The 22,010-nt window shown below is 38.8% G+C and overlaps 1 protein-coding gene across 1 annotated transcript; it reads left to right on the forward strand.

Annotated features, from left to right (window-relative positions):
• Nucleotides 1-8,806: 8,806 nt before the first annotated feature.
• Nucleotides 8,807-18,036, forward strand: LOC123754949 (ankyrin repeat and MYND domain-containing protein 2). The gene is made up of 4 exons (XM_045737290.2): nt 8,807-9,190; nt 10,594-10,899; nt 11,278-11,412; nt 16,593-18,036. The coding sequence occupies exons 1-4, from the start codon at nt 8,993-8,995 to the stop codon at nt 17,214-17,216; spliced, it is 1,263 nt and encodes a 420-aa protein (XP_045593246.1). The 5' UTR covers nt 8,807-8,992; the 3' UTR covers nt 17,217-18,036.
• Nucleotides 18,037-22,010: the final 3,974 nt, after the last annotated feature.

The raw sequence follows: 22,010 nt of genomic DNA on the forward strand, positions 1-22,010 counted from the left end.
CACTCCAAGCCAGTCCATGCATCATAATCACTTTCACCTGAAAAATATTTCAACAAATTAATTTCAGATTTAAAGCCAATCTTGCTTTACTTTTCAAATTAGCATTCAGTACTTTACAAATTCAGATGGAAAAAATTTCTTTAAGGAATTTACCTTTCCTACATATTCTAGTAGCAGTAGTAAAGATCTAATTTAGCAATACAGTATAAATATATATGGCATCAATTTGCCAAGTTTCAGTAAATGTCATTTGAGAAACTATCCACAACTGCACTTCAATGGCAATTTACATTTATCTTTAGCCAATGCTATATTGTTTAAGTTATTACTATTTTTTTTACTTTTATGCAAATCTATTCAGATTAACCTTTACTACAACTCACCTGATTCTGTTTAAACAACTGACAGAGGTACTTCTGGACTTTCCAAATCACATTCTGGAAAACTATATAAATTTAAAACCAAGCTAAAGTAAACATTGAATATTTTTTTTTTACTTTCAAGGGAAAAATATCACTTTGAACAAAACTTCCTGCCATTAACTTTGACTCATGATTACCCTTAACAGTGTTATACATTTATAGATTAAAGCTTATTTAACAAACATTTAATGTTAACTAAACAAGATTTATATTTCATTAAAATTTTATTAATAAAACACCCTCAACTATGCTGTTTAAGATCTAATGCCCCACATTACAATCTTCAATTTCAACATACCATTCTATTCAACACATTCCTGAAAGGACTAAACTTGCAGATATGGTACCCACTAGCCTAAGCCTAGACTTCCATACCCATTCAATTTCCATACCCTAATATTTAATAGGTTTTTAGCAATTAACTTCTACCCTCTAATTCCAATGAACACAACACTACTTACTGTAGATCTGCAAGTATTTTCCTGCAGCTCTTTGTTGCCAGGACCTTCCACAACCTGTCATGTGAACAGTAAATATTACTAAAAAGTTATTTGCATAGCGATGTTATTTTGTTCATACCTGTACCACCAGTTTAACAGTTTCCGTTTTAAATGGCACACTAACTATCTTGTTGTCCCATCTTTATTAATTACAAACAAAGTTAGTCATTTCAAGTCAACATCCTATAAAAATTTTATTTTCCAACAATAGTCATGAACATTTTTCTGGAACATTGCAAAAACTTTAATTTAACAACCATGTATAACATTTGAATAAAAGCAATACAAAATTTATATATACAAATTCTTATTCTTTTGCAACCACTGCTTACTACTAGGGGGACAAATTTATTCTGTTGAATTATGTACCAAGCTTTTTAGTCTGAAAATTCATAATTAACCCAACTATACTACCAAGACAATGTGATTTTACTAAATTTAGTAATATTTTTACACTAGCAACTATACAAGGCCATATTCTCTCCAGTTATCACCACACTTCTGCAGGTGTAAGGTTCTATCTCCCCCATCTGCAGCACTCATGACCACACTTGGTCTTTATTATAAATTTCTTTATGAACCTGATACAGTACTGTTAATGGTTTAAATGTTGTGGGAACAATTTAGCTACAGTTCTGCCAAAGGAATGATTAACACCATGCAAGCCAACTAATATTAAAATTAGAAATATTTATTAAAAGCAGAAGTTTTTATCATATGGGATGTTATTTTAGAAGAATGGGTGGCGTGGTGGTTATGTTATGGTTGAGTAACATGGTACAAGAGGGCAAGTAGTTGCTGAGCAAGTATGCCAATTTCAATTTCTAGCAAACTGGCAGATACTGGAGAGTTACTGAGCAGATAGAGAGTTACTGGCCACCATTCACTAATGACTAGGGGAAGTTAGCTCAGAGCATCTTTGATGTGCTTTGATGGCAACGAAAATGTTGTCCCCCCTTCAAAAGTTAAGCTTGTCTACAGCATTTTGTTTTTAATTAACTATAAGGGGGAGATTCTGAATAGCAAGTGCCAATAGGCACTGCCACTGGCTTATGGCAAAAGATTCTGTAGCAATAGAACTATAAGCCACACTTTCTCCACCCCCCCCCCCTTCCTCCCAACTGTTCAGTGTCAAAAGGGAGGGGGTGTCCATTTACTGTACCACTTACATTTTAGTGTGGGCTTCATCCACTATTCTGATGTTAGCTGGAACATTTGTGCCAGCTGCTGGTTTGAAAGGGAGGTATACCATGTGCCAATTCAGGAAGCTTTCCATATTCCTCACTGCACGTTAGCTCAGGACCTCACTACCATGTTGGGAGCCAGTTGAAGACTAACCAATCAACATCCCAGGCTGGAGAGCATTGCCAGCTCTGGGAGAATTTACCACCTGCAACAAATTTAATACTCTTAACAATCTACACCATCTATCTCTTCTTTACCTAGCCCCCCAAACCTTACATTTGTCAGCATTAAACTGCATCTGGTAGTCTTGCCCATTTCAAAACTATAGGGCATCGGTATTTTTTATTTGCCAATTTTGCAACTATTGCAGTCTAAACCATAATCTTGCAAATAACCGAGGTCCAAAGAGAGCTTTTAGGCACTACTTACAACACTTCTCCCAACTTGACCCCCTTTATACTAATTTCCTTTGGTATAGCCATGACCTAATCAACTTCAGGTCAGCATTCCCAATGATCCAAGCCCCTATCAATTTTGCGCCACTATCAAAATCTCTGCTGAAGTTAAGGTACACAAAATCACAAACCTTATCACTATTTCCACAACTATGCAACCTACTCCATGAACATTTAGTAATAAAACTATGCGATTCATGTATCTAGTCATGTTTCTCAAAAAGAATAGAGAAATGGCACTTGCAATGTTAGATTCTAGTAACTTTCCTCACAATAGACCAAGCTAATTGGTCACTAACTTAAGCGTTAAAGTTAACTCAAACTTTTCCTTTAAAACTTGCTATATTAGGAACTTTCCACGACCGGCCTTTACCCGACATAATTAAATAGGGTAAAAACGGTATATTAAATGCAGTAAAACTACGGTAAATTCAATATGATAAACTTGCATTCTTTAAGCATGGGCTGCATAGCAAGTGAACTAAACTAAATGTTAAGCACCCTGGCAAACCACTTCGTTCTATTCAATTTATTTAATCACTGTCCGGCTAGAATTTTTAGATTAGATTAAAGGAACACCCTCCCTGGTAACGGCTGAATCTAGTTAACCAAATACAAATATTTAGGTAAAATACTTTCATAAAACCCGTCTACTTCCCCCACCAGTAGACTTTTTCATCTAAAGGCATAATGTAATGTTCCACTTTAGTAAATAAAGACTTAAAAAACACTACCCCATCTGTGTACTTACCGGTTACCTGACATTCTATGCGTAAAATAACCCATCTATTCCCCATAATTGTTCGATATAACTTACCTCTCACCCGCTGGTCGAGTACACAGCAGTATATATCCTCCTCCATCACTCACCGCGTGGATACTATTTCACTCTGGCCGCAAATTGCCTCAAATCACCTACGTTGTCCATAAACATATATAGAAGAGCAACTGACCGTAACACCCGTATAGCGATCATCACATAACGTGGGAACATTAGTAGTACTGCTGTCAAAACATAGATGGCGCCAGGACAAACGGTAATTCCTATGATACAAGACACTCCGTACACTGTCACCATCGCACACTAATATTTTTACCACTTCGGACACCAGCTTTAGACGTTTCGCATATGTGTACGTGTTCCATATTAAAACGACAATATAATGCTATTAACAATTAAAATCTTCTATTTAACAGGCATATAGTTATTAAATGAAGTTTAGTGATGTAATAGACATAATCCGGAGTTGGTAAGGACGCCGCCCGCCAGCGTAAACACAACACACCCGAATGCCCACAAACACGATACAACGCACAAAACACAACACTTCTGTCAGTTTTTTGATAAACTCCTTTTATATTTATTATGTAATAGTTATACTTGCATAAAATGATAACTATTATAGGTAAGCGCCTAATATTTAATATTAATCAATAAAAAAGAAGTCAGAAGCCACACGCCTGTCTGTACATGTCTTTTGTGTAAAAGTATTTTGGGCGCTCATGTACTTGTGCGCTAGCTGGCGTTCACAACTGTTCTCGCCTACAAGCATTAGAATTAAACAAACGAATTTATTTTTTCATTTATATACAAGAAGAGAAGGCTACTCTTGAGTCTGTAATATTCATCTGATCACTGGTCTCCCATTTGGTCCTCATTGATTTATAAAATAAAAAAAAATAAAAAATGTTTATTTAGGTAAGGTACATACATACAATAATTTTTTTTTTTTTTTTTTTTTGGAGATATATACAAGAGTTCTTACATTCTTGTACAGCCACTAGTACGCGTAGCGTTTCGGGCAAGTCCTTAATCCTATGGTCCCTGGAATACGATCCCCTGCCGCGAAGAATCGTTTTTTCATCCAAGTACACATTTTACTGTTGCGTTAAACAGAGGCTACAGTTAAGGAATTGCGCCCAGTAAATCCTCCCCGGCCAGGATACGAACCCATGACATAGCGCTCGCGGAACGCCAGGCGAAAGATTTACAAAGATTGGTTGACTTATAGGTAGAGCTAGTACATACAATGCCTAAAGCCACTATTATGCAAAGCGTTTCGGGCATGATAAACTTAAATGACAAGCTTAATACTAATTGAGGATAATGAGTAGAATGAAAACAAGAAATGAAAACATAGATGAAAAAGCAGCACAAATACAATTATGTCGACAAACAGCGCTCTTTAAAAAAAAAAAAAAAAAAAATAGGTTACATGGAATTTATTAGGTATAGCTTCGTTTTTATTTTTTTTATTTTTTTTTTTTTTGTCCCCTAACTCTCCTTGCCACTTCGGGGGGGTATAGGGTTTTTATGTAGCTTCGGAGCCCGATCCCCCCAGCCACAGGGCATGGCGAGACGGACCCCTAAGCATACCTAATACCCTAACACACACAAACTAAAATAAACATATATGGCAGATCTCATCACACCCACAAGAGTTAAGATGATACTAATAATACATAATAATAACCTGAAAATAAACAAAAACATTAATGGAAAATTCTTTTGTAGTTGGTTTTTTCTATATGGGACACAGCACACATAGGTAGGGGTGCACAGTATAACATTTAAAAAGAACAAACAAAGGCTGAAGGCCAAAGCAGCAGGCTGCCCAATCGGCAGGGATGATGATTTGACGTCGGCATACATGGAAAACTAGACACAGTGGATGCTCCTAACTAGGCCCCGGAGCGGGAGGGTTATCATGTATGTGCATGGGGTCCCTCCGGTCGCCGCCTTACCTACTCGTGGGCTCTGCCAGGTCATCCACCCTCTTGTGAGACGCCATTAGGAGAAGTGGTACTCCAGCTGACGAAACTGCTTAGATAGTTGGCTACCAGCTGACTTCGCTGCGGTTCACCTAAGCGTGACTATAGTTAGTCACTATATAGACTATATAGTTAGACTATAGTATAGAAGGTGACCATCTGGTATACGGACTTCGCGCTCCACCTCAAAGCCTCTTTGCCGCAATCGGCCAGCTACGAACCGGGTGATGTCGTCGTGACGTTTCACCCGAGCCCCGTGTGTCTTATGGCAGGCCTGGGATATATGGCCCAGGGTTCCTGGTTTCTGACAAGCGTCGCAGAGACCAGAAGCCTCGGGTCTACCCCTGGCCGCCCTAGACGGCGTGGCTACAGCGTTTGCCCTAATTTGGACGGCGTGGGCAAAATCTCCTCCGCTTAGCAAACGGGTGCCGGACGCAACCCACTTGTGACAGGATGGGACCTCACAAGAGGAAGCGAGGCCGGCGCCGTCGACCATGCTGTACAGTTTTGCCTTCCATCTTCTAGCGCACTCGGTCGTCCTGCTGGACGGCGTTCCAGCGGCCGTGGTCGGGTACCCATCGGTGCATTCTCGCTTGGAATGCGGGTAGGAGAGCCGCTGCCACCACCACTGGGTCCGCTGATCCAGTCAGCGCCCCGAGCCGCTTGTTCTTTTGTAGCCGGATCGATGTGGCAAAGTCGGGTATCCCTAGTCCACCGTCCTTGACGTCGGCGTGGATAAAGGCGTTAGGGGTGTCATGGGGCAGCCGCAGCCAGCCACGAGTGGCGTGTCGCAGCCGCCGGTCCAACCTCGCCAACTCCGTTTTAGCCACGTGAACTGGTTGAGAGAGGTACAGTCTTTAACATGGTTGGGAAGGTCATTTCACATTCTGGGCCCCTTGATTTGTAGAGCATTTCTAGTTTGATTAAGTCGTACTCTAGGAATATAAAAACTGTCTTACTTAAAACTTATCTTAACTTATCTTACTTAAAAACTTAATATCAAAACTTATCTTACTATTATTGAATGTCAATAACCGTATTATGCAATTTCAATTTCTTCTATTTCTTTCTTTATTATGCACCCCATACCCATCCCGTGGGCGGTGGTGTAAAGGATTACAGAGGCACATAATCGGTTCAGGAACTGAACCCTCTAGTTCGGTTAGCTAAGTAAGTAACAGTGTTTGACGCTAGTTACAAAATTATTAATGTTGTATACACACACACACACACACACACACACACACACACACACACATATATATATATATATATATATATATATATATATATATATATGTCGTACCTAGTAGCCAGAACGCACTTCTCGGCCTACTATGCAAGGCCCGATTTGCCTAATAAGCCAAGTTTTCCAGAATTAATATATTTTCTCAATTTTTTTTCTGTTGAAATGATAAAGCTACCCATTTAATTATGTATGAGGTCATTTTTTTTTATTGGAGTTAAAATTAACGTAGATATATGACCGAACCTAACCAACTCTACCTAACCTATCTTTATAGGTTAGGTAGCCGAAAAAGTTAGGTTAGGTTAGGTTAGGTAGGTTAGGTAGTCGAAAAACAATTAATTCATGAAAACTTGGCTTATTAGGCAAATCGGGCCTTGCATAGCAGGCTGAGAAGTGCGTTCTGGCTACTAGGTACGACATATATATATATGCGAACAAGCCTGAATGGTCTCATATATATATATATATATATATATATATATATATATATATATATATATATATATATATATATATATATATATATATATATTATATATATATATATATATATATATATATATATATATATATATATATATTATATATATATAATATATATATATATATATATATATATATATATATATATATATATATATATATATATATATATATATATATATATATATATATATATATATATATATATATATATATATATATAAAACTTCAGGCCTGGTCCGAACATATGGAATGTTTTTTTGTGAATTACCATGCATCGTCTCTCCTGTTTGCTTGCCAGAGTATTCTACAATACCTACAGACTCCAGCTCTTTAATAACAGTTACTCTTTTCTTAAAGCTTTCCTGCCCTTTGAGGACTGTGTAATAACGGTGCATTGTGATGAGAGTATCTGGGGAGGGCTGAGGTTCTAAGGGAACCCACTGCGTTTTCCCTTTTGATAATACTCTTTTACAAAATAACTCATTTCTCAAATATATTAGCCTCAAACGATTATTATTATCCCATATGAATAAGGAGTTCACGGTAGTACCTCTGGCACTGTTCCACACTCCACAGTCGTCTGGAAAGCTCGACCGTGTTTTGGTGCCCTTAGTAAGATTATGTGAATTGTCAACCACATAAAATGTATCTTCTTTAGGCCCATTTGGGACACTTTTAAACACCTTGCTGTTCTCTCGCAAATGCCAATAGACTTCTTCTACAGCTAAAAAATTTCCATTGCGAAGCTTGCCAGAGCTTTCGCTATCGTTATCAGTCGACAATTGAGTTTTTTTTTTTTTTAAAGTGTGTCTCCTTAAAGTCATACTGTATTTTGGACACAAAAGTAGTAAAATCCTTTCCGACTGGAGTTGATGTATACATAGGGGGTACAGATAATGGTGATTGACACAAACTTAGAGATGTGGATGTAATAGTGCTTAGTAACTGGGTACTGTTTATGGATATGTGACCCAGTGGAGGCAAGGACATTAATGGAACAAAATGGTTAGGTGTCCATGATTTATCCCCTTCCTTGAGATTGCCGCTCCACATAATATAAATGGGATCCTGCCTGTATCCCTCACACCGAGGGATAATTTTGGTATTGAGAATACCTATACATTTGTCAAGCATGCCGTTGACAGACGGATATACAGATATTATTTCTCTGTTTACAACAGAACTTGCTGCATACATTGTCATAACTGATGAATCTTTTCCAGGGATGGCAGAATAGAGACAAACTTCATTGAAATCAGGAGACACCAGGTTTAAATCCTGGTGTCCATTAAATATTTAATGGAAATTAGTGGTGTTTGAGCAAGCTAATCAACGTCAAAAATGTTTACGTTGTTGTTCTTCATCTGTAGTACTGAGCTCTACACATAAGGGTAGCTTTGCCGCAGGCTGTTTACTGCTCTGAGAAATAAACATAAATCCACATGCCTGGAGCCCGCGGTGCCCGGCGCCTTGCTGTGGGAAGTCAGAGATGTTTATGATTCTGGTCTAGGAATACCGTGGGATTTCACCAAAATGTGTTGTATACAATGAAATGATTATACATTGCTCTGTTGTGAACATTGTATACAGTACCTCAAGATATAAATCCCACACCACTTAACTAGCTCCCAGATACCTAATTAATTCCGGCACATAATACCTAAAATTCATTTAGGTAAGCACGTTACAGTCTTGATAAGCTAGTTACAAAATGTAATGTATATTGTTACATTACATACAGCCCTGTGCTGTAGATGCCCCTAACCCAATGAGAACAACAACAGCGTCAGCTGAGATCTCGAGGCATCGTGAGGGGAAGCAGTGAGTTTGATAGTGTGAGAGACACCTACGAGTGTGAGAGACTCCTACGAGAGTGAGAGAAGCCTGCGTGTAGGTTTAGGGAGAAGAGTGAGGTAGAGAACCATGGCAAACAGCGGGGAGGACCAACCACTACCACCCGAGATCATCCGTCTGGTTAGTACTGGCGATGTCCAAGGGATCCGGAACTTACTACTGACGGGGGAGGCGAAGGTGGACGACACGGACTCCAGCGGCATGACCCCGCTACATCACGCCGCCTACAAGGGCAACTCAGAGCTCTGCAAGATGTTAATAGCACACGTGAGTATGGCTCCTTCCATCTCACTCCGCCCTCTTGTCTAACACATTAGGGTCCCGGTAGTATAGTCGGGTTCGTTCTCAATGCACAATCGAGAATTCCGGGCGGGACAGAAATGGTTGGGAACATTTCCTTTCACCTAATACATCTGTTCACCTAGCAGTGAGTAGGTACCGAAGAGTTAGTCAGCTTGTACCGAAGAGTTAGTCAGCTTGTTCCGAAGAGTTAGTCAGAATTAGTACCGAAGAGTTAGTCAGCCGCGGGATTGCATCCTGGGCGAGGTCAGTAATTTCATCTTGGAGGGGGGATGGAACCTCGATATAAGCCTAACGTATGAATACAGTTTGGCTGCCTGTCCCCCAATACAATGAATAATTATTAATTATTATTATTCCTTGTCAGGGTTTGACAATTTCTTTAGTTGAATTTCCTGTATAGTATTCTTTCTGAGCATGTTCTTTATAAAGTCTGGCTCGGACACTATCGAGTTAGGTTACATTATGATTTGTACCCTACGTTAGATTTGGTAGATAATTTTTTGTTTAGCTAAATGAAACTGTAGAAGGCCTATAGGTCCATATAAGGCATACAGTATATATATTTTATATATTTTTGGATCCCATATATATATATATGCATGCAACAATGATCACAAAAACACTGATCCAAGTATGCGGAAAAACCACATTTGAAAAATAGAAAATGCTTAATGCATTTTCGGCTAATTCGCCTTCATCAGAGCAAAGTAAAATAAATGCATTCATTCATTCTACTTTGCTCTGATGAAGGCGAATTAGCTGAAAACGCATTAAGCATTTTCTATTTTTCAAATGTGTGTTTTCTGCATATATATGACTGTTAAATAAACATACATATTTATGTATGTGTATATATATATGTGTGTAAATGTATAAATGTATGTCTCATTGAATATGACTGCACATTTCGTGTTGATTATTTTCTTGTTTAAGGCTTAATCCCTCTGATTATTGCTCTTGCATCTTGGTTTAATTGAAAGAGGATTTCTCTAAGTTTCATATTTGTTCAAGGTTGACTAAAAGATTAAAAATTAAATGTAGAATGTGTTATATTGTACTTTATTATTTACACAATGTTTCGAACCTACAAGGTTCATTGTCAAGTTAGGAGACAGGATTGATTGATGAAAATTCCGCCAACCAAGAGGTGGCATGGGCATGAATAGCCCGTAAAGGAGACAGTAATTATTATTTTTTAAGATTTAGCTACTCAGAAAGGAATTTCCATGTAGCATGGGCTATAGTGAGCCTGTAAGAGACAGGAGGGAACATATCTGATCTTAATATGTTATTGAAGATGCTGCTAAGATTTCTAATGAAAGGAACATTCAAACTCAATTTAATTTTATCTGTATTTCTATTCCTAGGGAGCAGATGTAAATGCTGACAGCCACGACCATCGCTATTATGCACTACATTTTGCTGCACTTTCTGGAAACATAGAGACTGTGCAACAGTTGTTGACAGCTGGAGCAAAGACGTATCATACCAATACGCTGGGTAGAACTGCCACACAAATGGCAGCATTTGTGGGAAACCATGCAGTAGTAGCACTCATAAACAATTACTTACCTATGAGTGATGTGATGCAATATACTGTACCTACTGGGCTTGAAAAAGAAGCAAAGCTACCCGTTTCAGTTGCTAAGCCTCTCTATGATCTTATTATGCAGGTGAGATACTGTTACTGTTTCAAATTTCAATATTACATTCAGAGACAAAATACCAGGCCTCTTTATGAATATAAACTTGGTATATATAAGTTATTTGGAGACCAAAATGGCATAACTTAGTGGCTATTTGATCTTAATCCTGTGTCAATATCAATAAATTTTTTGTGCAAGTTAAATGTTAATGAAGCATTACAACTCCATATCTCCCTATTCTCTTGTGAGATTTGTATTTTTCTTCATTTAATTTTGTATATTTCCTAATCAGGTACTCTATTTTCACACTCGTGCACACATACACACACATACACATAGAGGTGGTTATGAGAGGATGTCTGCGAGTGAGGGAGTATCTGCTGATTTTTGGTTTCATATTCTTAGGTAAATCTTCACCCAGTACGGATTGCCTTCTTTGTGGAAAATTCGGAAGAGCTTCAGAATAACATCACAAGTGCCTGGAAAGTTTTGGAAATCATGTGTGAGAAGGAGAGCAAACGGCCAGCGAATATTAATGAGGTAAGAGTTACAAATGGGTCTTATTCATTAGTGTACAGTAAATGTAGTTGACCAGCTAGCTGGAGTGAGCAGAATAAATATCTGTTGCATGAAGGAGTAGCTTTATATATTTTATAATATATATATATATATATATATATATATATATATATATATATATATATATATATATATATATATATATATATATATATATATATGTCGTACCTAGTAGCCACAACGCACTTCTCAGCCTACTATGCAAGGCCAGATTTGCCTAATAAGCCAAGTTTTCCTGAATTAATATATTTTCTCTAGTTTTTTTCTTATGAAATGATAAAGCTACCCATTTCATTATGTATGAGGTCAATATTTTTTTATTGGAGTTAATATTAATGTAGATATATGACCGAACCTAACCAACCCTACCTAACCTAACCTAACCTATCTTTATAAGTTAGGTTAGGTTAGGTAGCAGAAAAAGTTAGGTTAGGTAGTCGAAAAACAATTAATTCATGAAAATGCGTTCTGGCTACTAGGTACGACATATATATATATATATATATATATATATAATGTCGTACCTAGTAGCCAGAACGCACTTCTCAGCCTACTATGCAAGGCCCGATTTGCCTAATAAGCCAAGTTTTCATGAATTATATATTTTTCGTCTACCTAACTTTTTCGGCTACCTAACCTAACCTAACCTATAAAGATAGGTTAGGTTAGGTTAGGTAGGGTTGGTTAGGTTCGGTCATATATCTACGTTAATTTTAACTAAAATAAAAAAAAATTGACCTCATACATAATGAAATGGGTAGCTTTATCATTTCAAAAGAAAAAAAATTGAGAAAATATATTAATTCAGGAAAACTTGGCTTATTAGGCAAATCAGGCCTTGCATAGTAGGCTGAGAAGTGCGTTCTGGCTACTAGGTACGACATATATATATATATATATATATATATATATATATATATGCGAACAAGCCTGAATGGTCCCCAGGACAATATGCAACTGAAAACTCATGCTATGCCCAAGATTACTATCCGAGTGCCGGCGGTGGGGTGGTTCAAATAGCTTCGGCTATCACCTCATTATGTCCGGTCGTGATGGTCAAGTGGATTAAGGCGTCTTGTACATACCAGTTGCGTTGCTCCTGGGAGTATGGGTTCGAGTCACTTCTGGGGTGTGAGTTTTCAGTTGCATATTGTCCTGGGGACCATTCAGGCTTGTTCGCATTTGTGTTCCTCACGTGTGCCCCAAAGAATGAGGTGATTTGGTAAAATGCTATGCCCAAGATTACTATCCGAGTGCCGGCGGTGGGGTGGTTCAAATAGCTTCGGCTATCACCTCATTATGTCCGGTCGTGATGGTCAAGTGGATTAAGGCGTCTTGTACATACCAGTTGCGTTGCTCCTGGGAGTATGGGTTCGAGTCACTTCTGGGGTGTGAGTTTTCAGTTGCATATTGTCCTGGGGACCATTCAGGCTTGTTCGCATTTGTGTTCCTCACGTGTGCCCCAAAGAATGAGGTGATTTGGTAAAATGCTATGCCCAAGATTACTATCCGAGTGCCGGCGGTGGGGTGGTTCAAATAGCTTCGGCTATCACCTCATTATGTCCGGTCGTGATGGTCAAGTGGATTAAGGCGTCTTGTACATACCAGTTGCGTTGCTCCTGGGAGTATGGGTTCGAGTCACTTCTGGGGTGTGAGTTTTCAGTTGCATATTGTCCTGGGGACCATTCAGGCTTGTTCGCATTTGTGTTCCTCACGTGTGCCCCAAAGAATGAGGTGATTTGGTAAAATGCTATGCCCAAGATTACTATCCGAGTGCCGGCGGTGGGGTGGTTCAAATAGCTTCGGCTATCACCTCATTATGTCCGGTCGTGATGGTCAAGTGGATTAAGGCGTCTTGTACATACCAGTGGCGTTGCTCCTGGGAGTATGGGTTCGAGTCACTTCTGGGGTGTGAGTTTTCAGTTATATATATATATATATATATATTGAATTAATTTATTATTATTATTATTTATTTATTTATTTATTTTTTTCATATTATAGCTTGCATCTTTGAAGTACCCCAAGTAGCTTCAGCCAGGTTGTTTCCAGCTGTTTTGTTTACAAGCTGTTCTAGTTTTTTGTTGGTTGAATTATGTCTGCATTGCCATTCTTCTGGTGCTTCTTTTACTTTGTGGTTGAGTGTGTAGTGTTGCACATTTCTCCCTTGAGACTCGCAGGCAAAAGAACTTTAGCATCTTCCTTGAGGACCTAACTCACACTGTGTCCATAGAGAGTGGTTAAGTAGGGTGGGGACCTTATGTCCTTTTGTGGAAGGTTATCACAACCTCTTGGGATAATTGTTCCCTCACCCACTGTATAATCTGCAAATCTCATCATCAGTACAGCTTGTACAATTACCAAACAGGGAGTCTATGATATCTTGAGATATATCTTGAGATGATTTCGGGGCTTAGCGTCCCCATTGCCTAGTCCTTGACCAGGCCTCGTTTTTGTTACACACACCCCCGGAAGCAGCCCGTAACAGCTGTCTAACTCCTAGGTACCTATTTACTGCTAGGTAACAGAGGCATCAGGGTGGAAGAAATTCTGCCCATTTGTTTCCGACTCCACCGAAGATCGAACCCAGAACCTCAGGACTACGAATCCGAAGCGCTGTCCACTCGGCTGTCAGACCCCTATACCACCAAGGATACCTCAAAACTCTCTACAACTCACTAAGGCACTCAGCGCAGGCAGTACATTAGCAGTGGTACTCTTGGCTCAACCAATTTCTCTGGAACCAAGGCACATTTTCAGGTGTTGATATACAGTCTCATGACATATGCTGAAATTTAATCATGGCCTAACCATGACATTTGTGGGACACAACTGTCCCACAGTGTGTCACTATCAATTAATGAAACTTTGCTTCTGTATGGTTCCATAATAATGAAGGACAGGGATGAGAAGAAATGGAAATACTGTACAGTATTCATAAAATGGCATTTATTAAAAGAGTAAATGCATATAAAAGTTACTGTGGTAGCCTCACTGATTGAAATTAAACAAACCTTATGGGTCTGCAAGAAAAATGACAGGTTGTATAACAAGAACTTTTCACACTAGAGATGCTATACCGATGATGATACTTTTCAAAACGCTAGTGCTCTCTAGAGTGGAGTACTGCTGCACAATGACAGCCCCTTTCAAAGCTGGAGAAATTGCTGACCTGGAGAGCGTGCAGAGATCCTTTACTGCTAGAATCCACTCAGTAAAACATCTAAATTACTGGGACCGACTAAAGAGCCTAAATCTGTATTCCCTTGAGCGCAGGCGGGAGAGATACATAATAATTTACACGTGGAAAATAATTGAGGGGCTGGTCCCAAACCTGCACACAGAAATAACGTCACATGAGACCAGAAGACATGGCAGGATGTGCAGAATACCCCCGTTGAAAAGCAGAGCTGCAACAGGTACTCTGAGAGAGAACTCTATCAACATCCAGAGGCCCGAGACTGTTCAACAGCGTTGATCCAAACCGAGTCAGGCAGACAAGTTTATAAGGCCTCCTGATCACAGCATCAAAGTGTTCTCACAACAGAGCAGCTAGCAGCAACAGCACCTCTTACCGGCTCTTACTTACCATTTCACCAAATGAACTTGGCAACAACTATGATCTGTGATCAGCCTTGGTACCCACCTTCTCACTAGATGGACTGAGCTATACCCACCAGCCTTGGTACCCACTGTTTCACCAGATGGACACCATCGCAGCCACCAGCTGGAATCAGACTCTGCTGCCACCAGCATTCAACAGCCTCACCTTACAGCTCAACATCATGACACCATAATACCATACACAGGGAAAATTGTTTAAACCAGATTGTGCCATGGACTATAATATAAATATGATATTGGTAGATCATGTGGCATAATAGTTGGTGCAGTCAAGTGTATTAAAAAATGTGTAAAGTGGACCAAGAAATTTTTCTTCACCATGTGGAAGTACAATATCAGTACTAAATTGTTACAACATGTACTGGTATTTGATGAAATCTGGCAAGGAACCAGCAATCAGTAATGTCGCAATTGCAGATTGTTTTGCTCTTCTGTCATAATTACTCCTGAAGTTTGGCCTGGAAGTTAGTGTTGTGACAAGAGTTTTCACGCCAACAATGCCTCATACTGTTCTCAACAGACTGGCATGCAAAGATGACCTTGCACTACACAAGATTGCTTTCATACCAAGTATGTACAGAAAACTTGCAAAAGGTGCAGGCACGCAGAACGAAGAGATAGGAAGTCAAAATCTGTGTGCACCTGGTGTATTGAATGCACAGTTGTCTTGAGTTTCAGTGATTAAAACACACTTGTGAAGTATTGAGAGTGTAATATAGTGTGTGACAATTTACATCATGTATATAAATTGAATATTGTGACAATAAAATTTTTGAGTGACAAATGTATCATAGTTCCTTGAAACATTATGAACATTCTACTCTGTAAATATGGTCAATTACATGGATCCACATAAGATAAGCAAAAAAAAATAAGTAAGATAACAATAAAAATGCATTAAAAAGGACACAAGTATATTTGTGGTAACTTCCAAGTGTTGAATCACCCACACAACTAAGTCAGAGAGTCTCCTGCATGGGTGAACACCCGGCTGTGATGTCATTGCTTGTCTTTCCCACTTCACTGCAGCAGTGCTTGTTCTTATTACTTCTTATATTTGTGTCCAAGGAAGAGATTTTAACAAAGAATGCTAATGTGGAGCTTTCAAAGTCACAGAGAAATTAGTCAAGAGATATATATAGTTATCTTAGAGTGTAATTGAAATAGTACATGATTTTACACAAATATTTTTCACCAAAACTGTTCAAACCCTTCCCACTCTTGCCTATGTGGGGAAAAATAAAAGTAAAGCTTTCACTTTTTTTTTATAACTGTAGTGTTTAAGATGCTTTCTTGTGTGTGTATTTTGGACATACAGTATTAGGAGAGTTAACTAGAGTTCCAACTATAAAATAAAGTTGTCAAATATTTAATGTTTATTAATTTAGATGTACTGTACAGTAATGCATTATTGAGCCTTAAATTTTGGAAATTATATAAAACATTACCAAACAGGTGCAGTATATGGAAAACTGTAGGACTGTGTGTGTAAATAATACAGAATTATTTTGTTGCAGGTTATTTGCATGAAGTTTCATTATCTGGCATTTGTTTTAAAGACTTTAGAAAAGGAACTTGGAAAACTGGAGCCTATGTTGAAACAAGAAAAATCAGTAAAGGACAATTCAATATTTGAAAGCATCATCAGAAAATGGCTAAGGGGACGTCAAATGGATGGATTTGAGGAACATCTGGAGTATTACATTAGAGATGCAATAAAGTCCTTCCCATTCGTTGAAATGCCATTATTTATGCAATTGGCTAGAAATATAACCGGAGGCAACATTGGAGATTCATCTGCTCTCTGTATACTTAGTGGGTGTATAAATGGACAACGAGCTTTCAATGATGATAAAGCCTGTTCAACATGTGGTCAAGAAGTTAAAAACTTAAAAAAGTGTTCAAACTGCAAGATGACACAATACTGCAACCGTTGTTGCCAGAAGCTTCATTGGCCAATTCACAAAAAGTTCTGTGAAAAACTTAAGGCAGAATATAAAAAGCAAGAAAAACTGGAACAAGAAAAAGAAGAGAGAGAGAATGTGGAGAAAAAAGAGGATATGGAGCTGAAAATGAAAGATCTAATTAAAAGTCAGGATGAACAACTTGCAAGTCAAGCAAAAGAGGTAGTAATTACTTAAATTTTTTGCACTGTATTCTATGAGATCATATTGACGTTATGTTTAATAAATGATGTTGATGTGATCGCACTGAAACACTAAATGAAACTTGTTCTTAGAGAAGTTGTCTTATATTGGGATAACTCTTCTGCTGCACCATTTATTTATCTTCAAGCTACTTCCCATATGTGACTTTTAAAAAATTCTATGAATAATTCAAGCTTATGCAGTTTCCTTCATAAGTATTAGTACTGTATTAGATAAAACTATGGTGATTTTTAAATTACAAAACTCTAGGTGCCAAAGTTTGGCTGTGATAGGCCCAAACAGATGGATTTAATCTCAAAGTACCCTGAAAAAAATGTTACAATGACATACAAAATTCTAGTTATAATAATATGGGTGTAGTGGATGAAAATGAGGTGTGCCCGCATTGAAACAAAAACAAAATAACAGTTCTAATCAACAAAAATTCTAGTTATAATAAAAAAAAATCAAAAATCCTAAAATTCAAGTTTTACAAATACTGTACACATTGACACTTTTGCTCGTCGGCGTACAGTCTGCATTCATTATTGTATCATCACTAATTGCGTCCAAAATTTTTCTCACGGACGTACGCCGGGAGCGCAGGTTTCATCCCAAATTAAAATAGTTGTTAAAATTCTCATTTTTATCTGATCATTCTGGGACTGGTTTTAAAATGAGCATCTTTAGATTGTGCACAATTTGATACCATAATGAACGATGTAGCGCAACAATTGAGGTCAGAACACTGGAAAGATTATGAATACTTTTGTGGTGATGAGTGTCAAAAATTAAAATATTTGTTAAAATTCCATTTATTGTTTAATTATTATGGGACCAGTTTTAAAATGCGTACCTTTAGATTGTGAACAATTTGATACCAAAATGAGCGACGTAGATCGAAAATTGATGTTAGAACACTGGAAAGATTATAAATACAGTACTTGTAGTGATGAGCGTCCAAAATTGAAATGTTTGTTAAAATTCCATTTATTGTTCGATTATTATGGGACTAGTTTTAAAATGTGTGCCTTCATTATGGTATCAAATTGCAAACAATTTGATACCATAATGAACAATGTAGCACGGCAATTGAGGTAAGAACACTGGAATGATTATAAATACTGTACAGTGTCACCTCAACTTACGACTGCCCCTATTTACGAATTTTTTGAGATACAACCCCAATTTCGTAAAAAAATGTGACTTGACTTACGACCTTTGCCTCGACTAGTGACTTTGTAGATACACATATGAGTCGACCGAGTGCTTGCTTAGTGACGAGCACGCTTGTAAAGAATTTAATTGGTTTTGTGCTTTTTTTTTTTTTGTTTTTTGAACATAAAAGTAAATATTATATATCATGCCATAGGTTCCAAGAAAATGAGTGGTAAGGTTCAACCTAAGAAAATAGTCAGTAGTAGAGGCAGTAGATAATGTCCCTTCCTCATTAAGAAAATGTGTGAAGTATGGGAAGAATTGCAAAGTTTTGTTAAAAAACTCACCCAGATAAAGCTGTAGCAGGCTGTTGCATTGACCTTGTAAATGACAATGTGATGTCTAACTACACTGACAAGTGTTAAAATGTGAATGCAATGAAAGAATTATTCTATAGCACTTTCTGGCTGCTTGGTATTACTGTAGTAAATAAGACTACACTATAACAGGGAAGAATATGAAAATAGTGCAAGACACAAGTGTTGGTGCCAGAGTGAAGAGAAATACCTATACTGTCCTTTGATGTGATTGTCTTTCCCTCTTCAAGTTCATTGTGATTGCTAGGTAATTTGACATCCTAAAAAGGAAGTTGTACAATGAAGGCATAATAGATACAGACAATGTCTCTAGCATGCATGTCATCGCCAATTTTGACTTCAGATTGCAAACTAAAGAAGTTGAAGTTTGTAGACAATTAATAAATAATAAAAAATTACGGGATAAATGTAATGGATATGGAAGTGTAACATTACTTTTGCAAGATTATCATTTTATTGCACGGTAATAATTACCTAAGTGTAGTTACAGGATGAGAGCTACGCTCGTGGTGTCCCGTCTTCCTAACACTCTTTGTCATATAACGGTGTATTAATAGTAGTGCTGTATTACAGAAAATGTATGCTAGAGAGATATACTGTTATACTGTAAAGTATTTGTAATGTTTAACACTGATTTGTTTATTTACTGGTTCTCTGATGGCTGCTGTTCATTAAATAATTTTTAATTATTAAAATATAAATACACATCTTTTAAATCATTATCAGGCAATATAATATGTTTGCAATTGTTTACTTTATCTGAAATTAGCTATAAATGTAAATACAAATGTACAAGTTGTTTAATAATCCACTGTTACCTTGAAGTTACCTTGAGGTGCTTCTGGGGCTTAGCGTCCCCGCAGCCCGGTCGTTGACCAGACCTCCTGGTTGCTGGACTGGTCAACCAGGCTGTTGGATGCGGCTGCTTGCAACCTGACATACGAATCACAGCCTGGTTGATCAGGTATCCTTTGGAGATGTTTATCCAGTTCTCTTTTGAATACTGTGAGGGGTCAGGCCAGTTATGCTCCTTATGTGTAGTGGAAGCGTGTTGAACAGTCTCGGGCCTCTGATGTTAATAGAGTTCTCTCTCAGGATATCTGTTGCACCTCTGCTTTTCAACGGGGGTATTTTGCACATCCTGCCATGCCTCCTGGTCTCATGTGATGTTATTTCTGTGTGCAGGTTTGGGACCAGCCCCTCAATTATTTTCCACGTGTAAATTATTATGTATCTCCTGCCTGCGCAGATTTAGGCTCTTTAGTCGGTCCCAGTTTAGTTTAAATGATTACACAGAATTTTTCTTTAGAACACCTTTTAAATTTGGGAATGAAGTCATTATACTGTAAGTTAGACTAAGTTCGCCTTACAGTTTATTGCAGTTAACAAAATAATGAGGAAGATGGATAACAGATAGATGGAGCTGTATTAAAGTCAATTTTTGTACAGTTCCAAAGAGACAGGGATGGCAGCAAACTCCCCCAGTGAAAACAATGAAGCATGGGAACAGTCCGAATGAAGAATTTGGACTTACACGCTTTTCACTTCTTCTAACTGACTCTACTCTTCTATCCTGGGTACCCACTGCCTAGGATAGAAAAGCAGAGTCAGCAGGGAAATGCTTTAAAGGAAGGAGGGACTGGCTGATGGAAGACCCAATAGCCTCGGCGGGACAAGCAAGCTTCACTGCCTCCACTCCCAAATCGGAAAGAGCAAACCCCAGAGCCCCCCCCCCCCCCTCCCCCCGAGCCAAATCCTGCCCTGACCTGGAAACCTTCAGACATCCATGGGCCAGAAGCAGGGGGGAAAGGAACAGAGGAGCAAACCACTCCCAACAAGGAAGGAAGGTGCAGATGGAACCAAGGTAGAAATTACCAAACGCCTCTAATTCTGGGACCCTAACAACCAACTGGGCATGCAACCCAAAAACCAACACACAAAAAGAGTTGCCACCTGGTAAGCTATAACCTCAGCAGGAGGGGCCCCAAGAGTCATATGGAAAAGTAAACCCCCACAGGACTCTGGGTCAAAGGTGTCACCAACCCAACAAGCAGCACAGCAGAGGCAGATGGACCGAATGTCATCACACGGCACAGACGATGAAGAACCCTCAAACTCGCTCAAAGTGAGAGCAGGGTCAGTGTGGATACTCATAGGACCATCAATCTGTAGGGGATTTCCAGGGCCTTAACGGGGAAGGTACCCAACAGGACAACCAGGCATTGGGACATTATGCCAATGATAACTTTCAAATAAGCTGACAGCCTGGAGCATGTGGGTGTGAAGGCTGACCCTGGCACACTGTTATGCAGCACACTAATAACTGGTGCACCCTGCCAGCCAGTTGAGCTGGGAGTGATGAGCGAGGACAGGCAATGGGAGTGATGAGTGAGGACAGGCAATGGGAGTGAATGAGTGAGGACAGGCAATGTCTCAACTCTCAGACACCCGAGGAAAGATAACCCTGGCAATGGAAGGGTAGCACTAGGGAGCACACAGGGAACATAACCCTGTACACATGCAGTTCCAAGTACAGTACTGTCAACTCCTGGCTTGTGCTACACTTCGGAGTATTGGAACTCAATGGCAAAAACTACCAATTGCCCGAGAAACAGAACATCGGAAGCAAAGCAGAAGAGAACCTGGCACACACTACATAAGCATAGAAATGAGGGTGGAGACACTGGCTGACCACAAGCTGCTTGCCCTATTCCCTCAAGCAGATGGGTGAACGAGCTTGCACTAGTTCCAAGAGTTTTTTTTTTATTGTTTACATGGGGGTGGGGGCAAAGTTTTTTCGAGTGGTTTGCTTTAACTTGCCGACTTTGATTATTTATGCCACCACTGGAGAAGGCAAATGTCACCACTCCCTGCACATTTGTGAGGGGCAGGCCAGGGTCTGGTGCTGGTCCCTGGTAGGCCAATTTAACTCCATGACTTGTGCGTCCTAGGAGATGGTCCAACTTCAGTATTTAGGAGGGGGGTCTCAGTGAGATCAGTCCCCTCATATCTGGTTTGCATTGTTGGTCCAATGTCGTTCAACCGTTTCTTGTATAAAAGTTATCACAGTTCTGGGATGATTGTTGAACTAGCTTAGTAGCAAATATGTCCTTCTTAAGGCAAGGTCTCCAGGCTTGGATAGTTGTTCAGATGAAAGCACACAAGAGGGTTCATAAAACTGAATTACCACTTTCTTTTTCTGAAGTTAAGGGTTTATTTGATTGTTCCCAGTGATTTTTTTAAGCAACAAAAT

Source organism: Procambarus clarkii, chromosome 28 (assembly GCF_040958095.1).
Source record: "Procambarus clarkii isolate CNS0578487 chromosome 28, FALCON_Pclarkii_2.0, whole genome shotgun sequence".
Taxonomy (NCBI): domain Eukaryota; kingdom Metazoa; phylum Arthropoda; class Malacostraca; order Decapoda; family Cambaridae; genus Procambarus; species Procambarus clarkii.

What these genes read in the sequence shown, in the direction of transcription:
- LOC123754949 (XM_045737290.2), top strand. Translation starts at nt 8,993, where the DNA reads ATGGCAAACAGCGGGGAGGACCAACCACTACCACCCGAGATCATCCGT. An exon ending in GCAAGATGTTAATAGCACAC is followed by an intron (nt 9,191 to 10,593) that starts GTGAGTATGGCT and finishes TTCTATTCCTAG; the next exon opens with GGAGCAGATGTAAATGCTGA. An exon ending in TCTATGATCTTATTATGCAG is followed by an intron (nt 10,900 to 11,277) that starts GTGAGATACTGT and finishes TCATATTCTTAG; the next exon opens with GTAAATCTTCACCCAGTACG.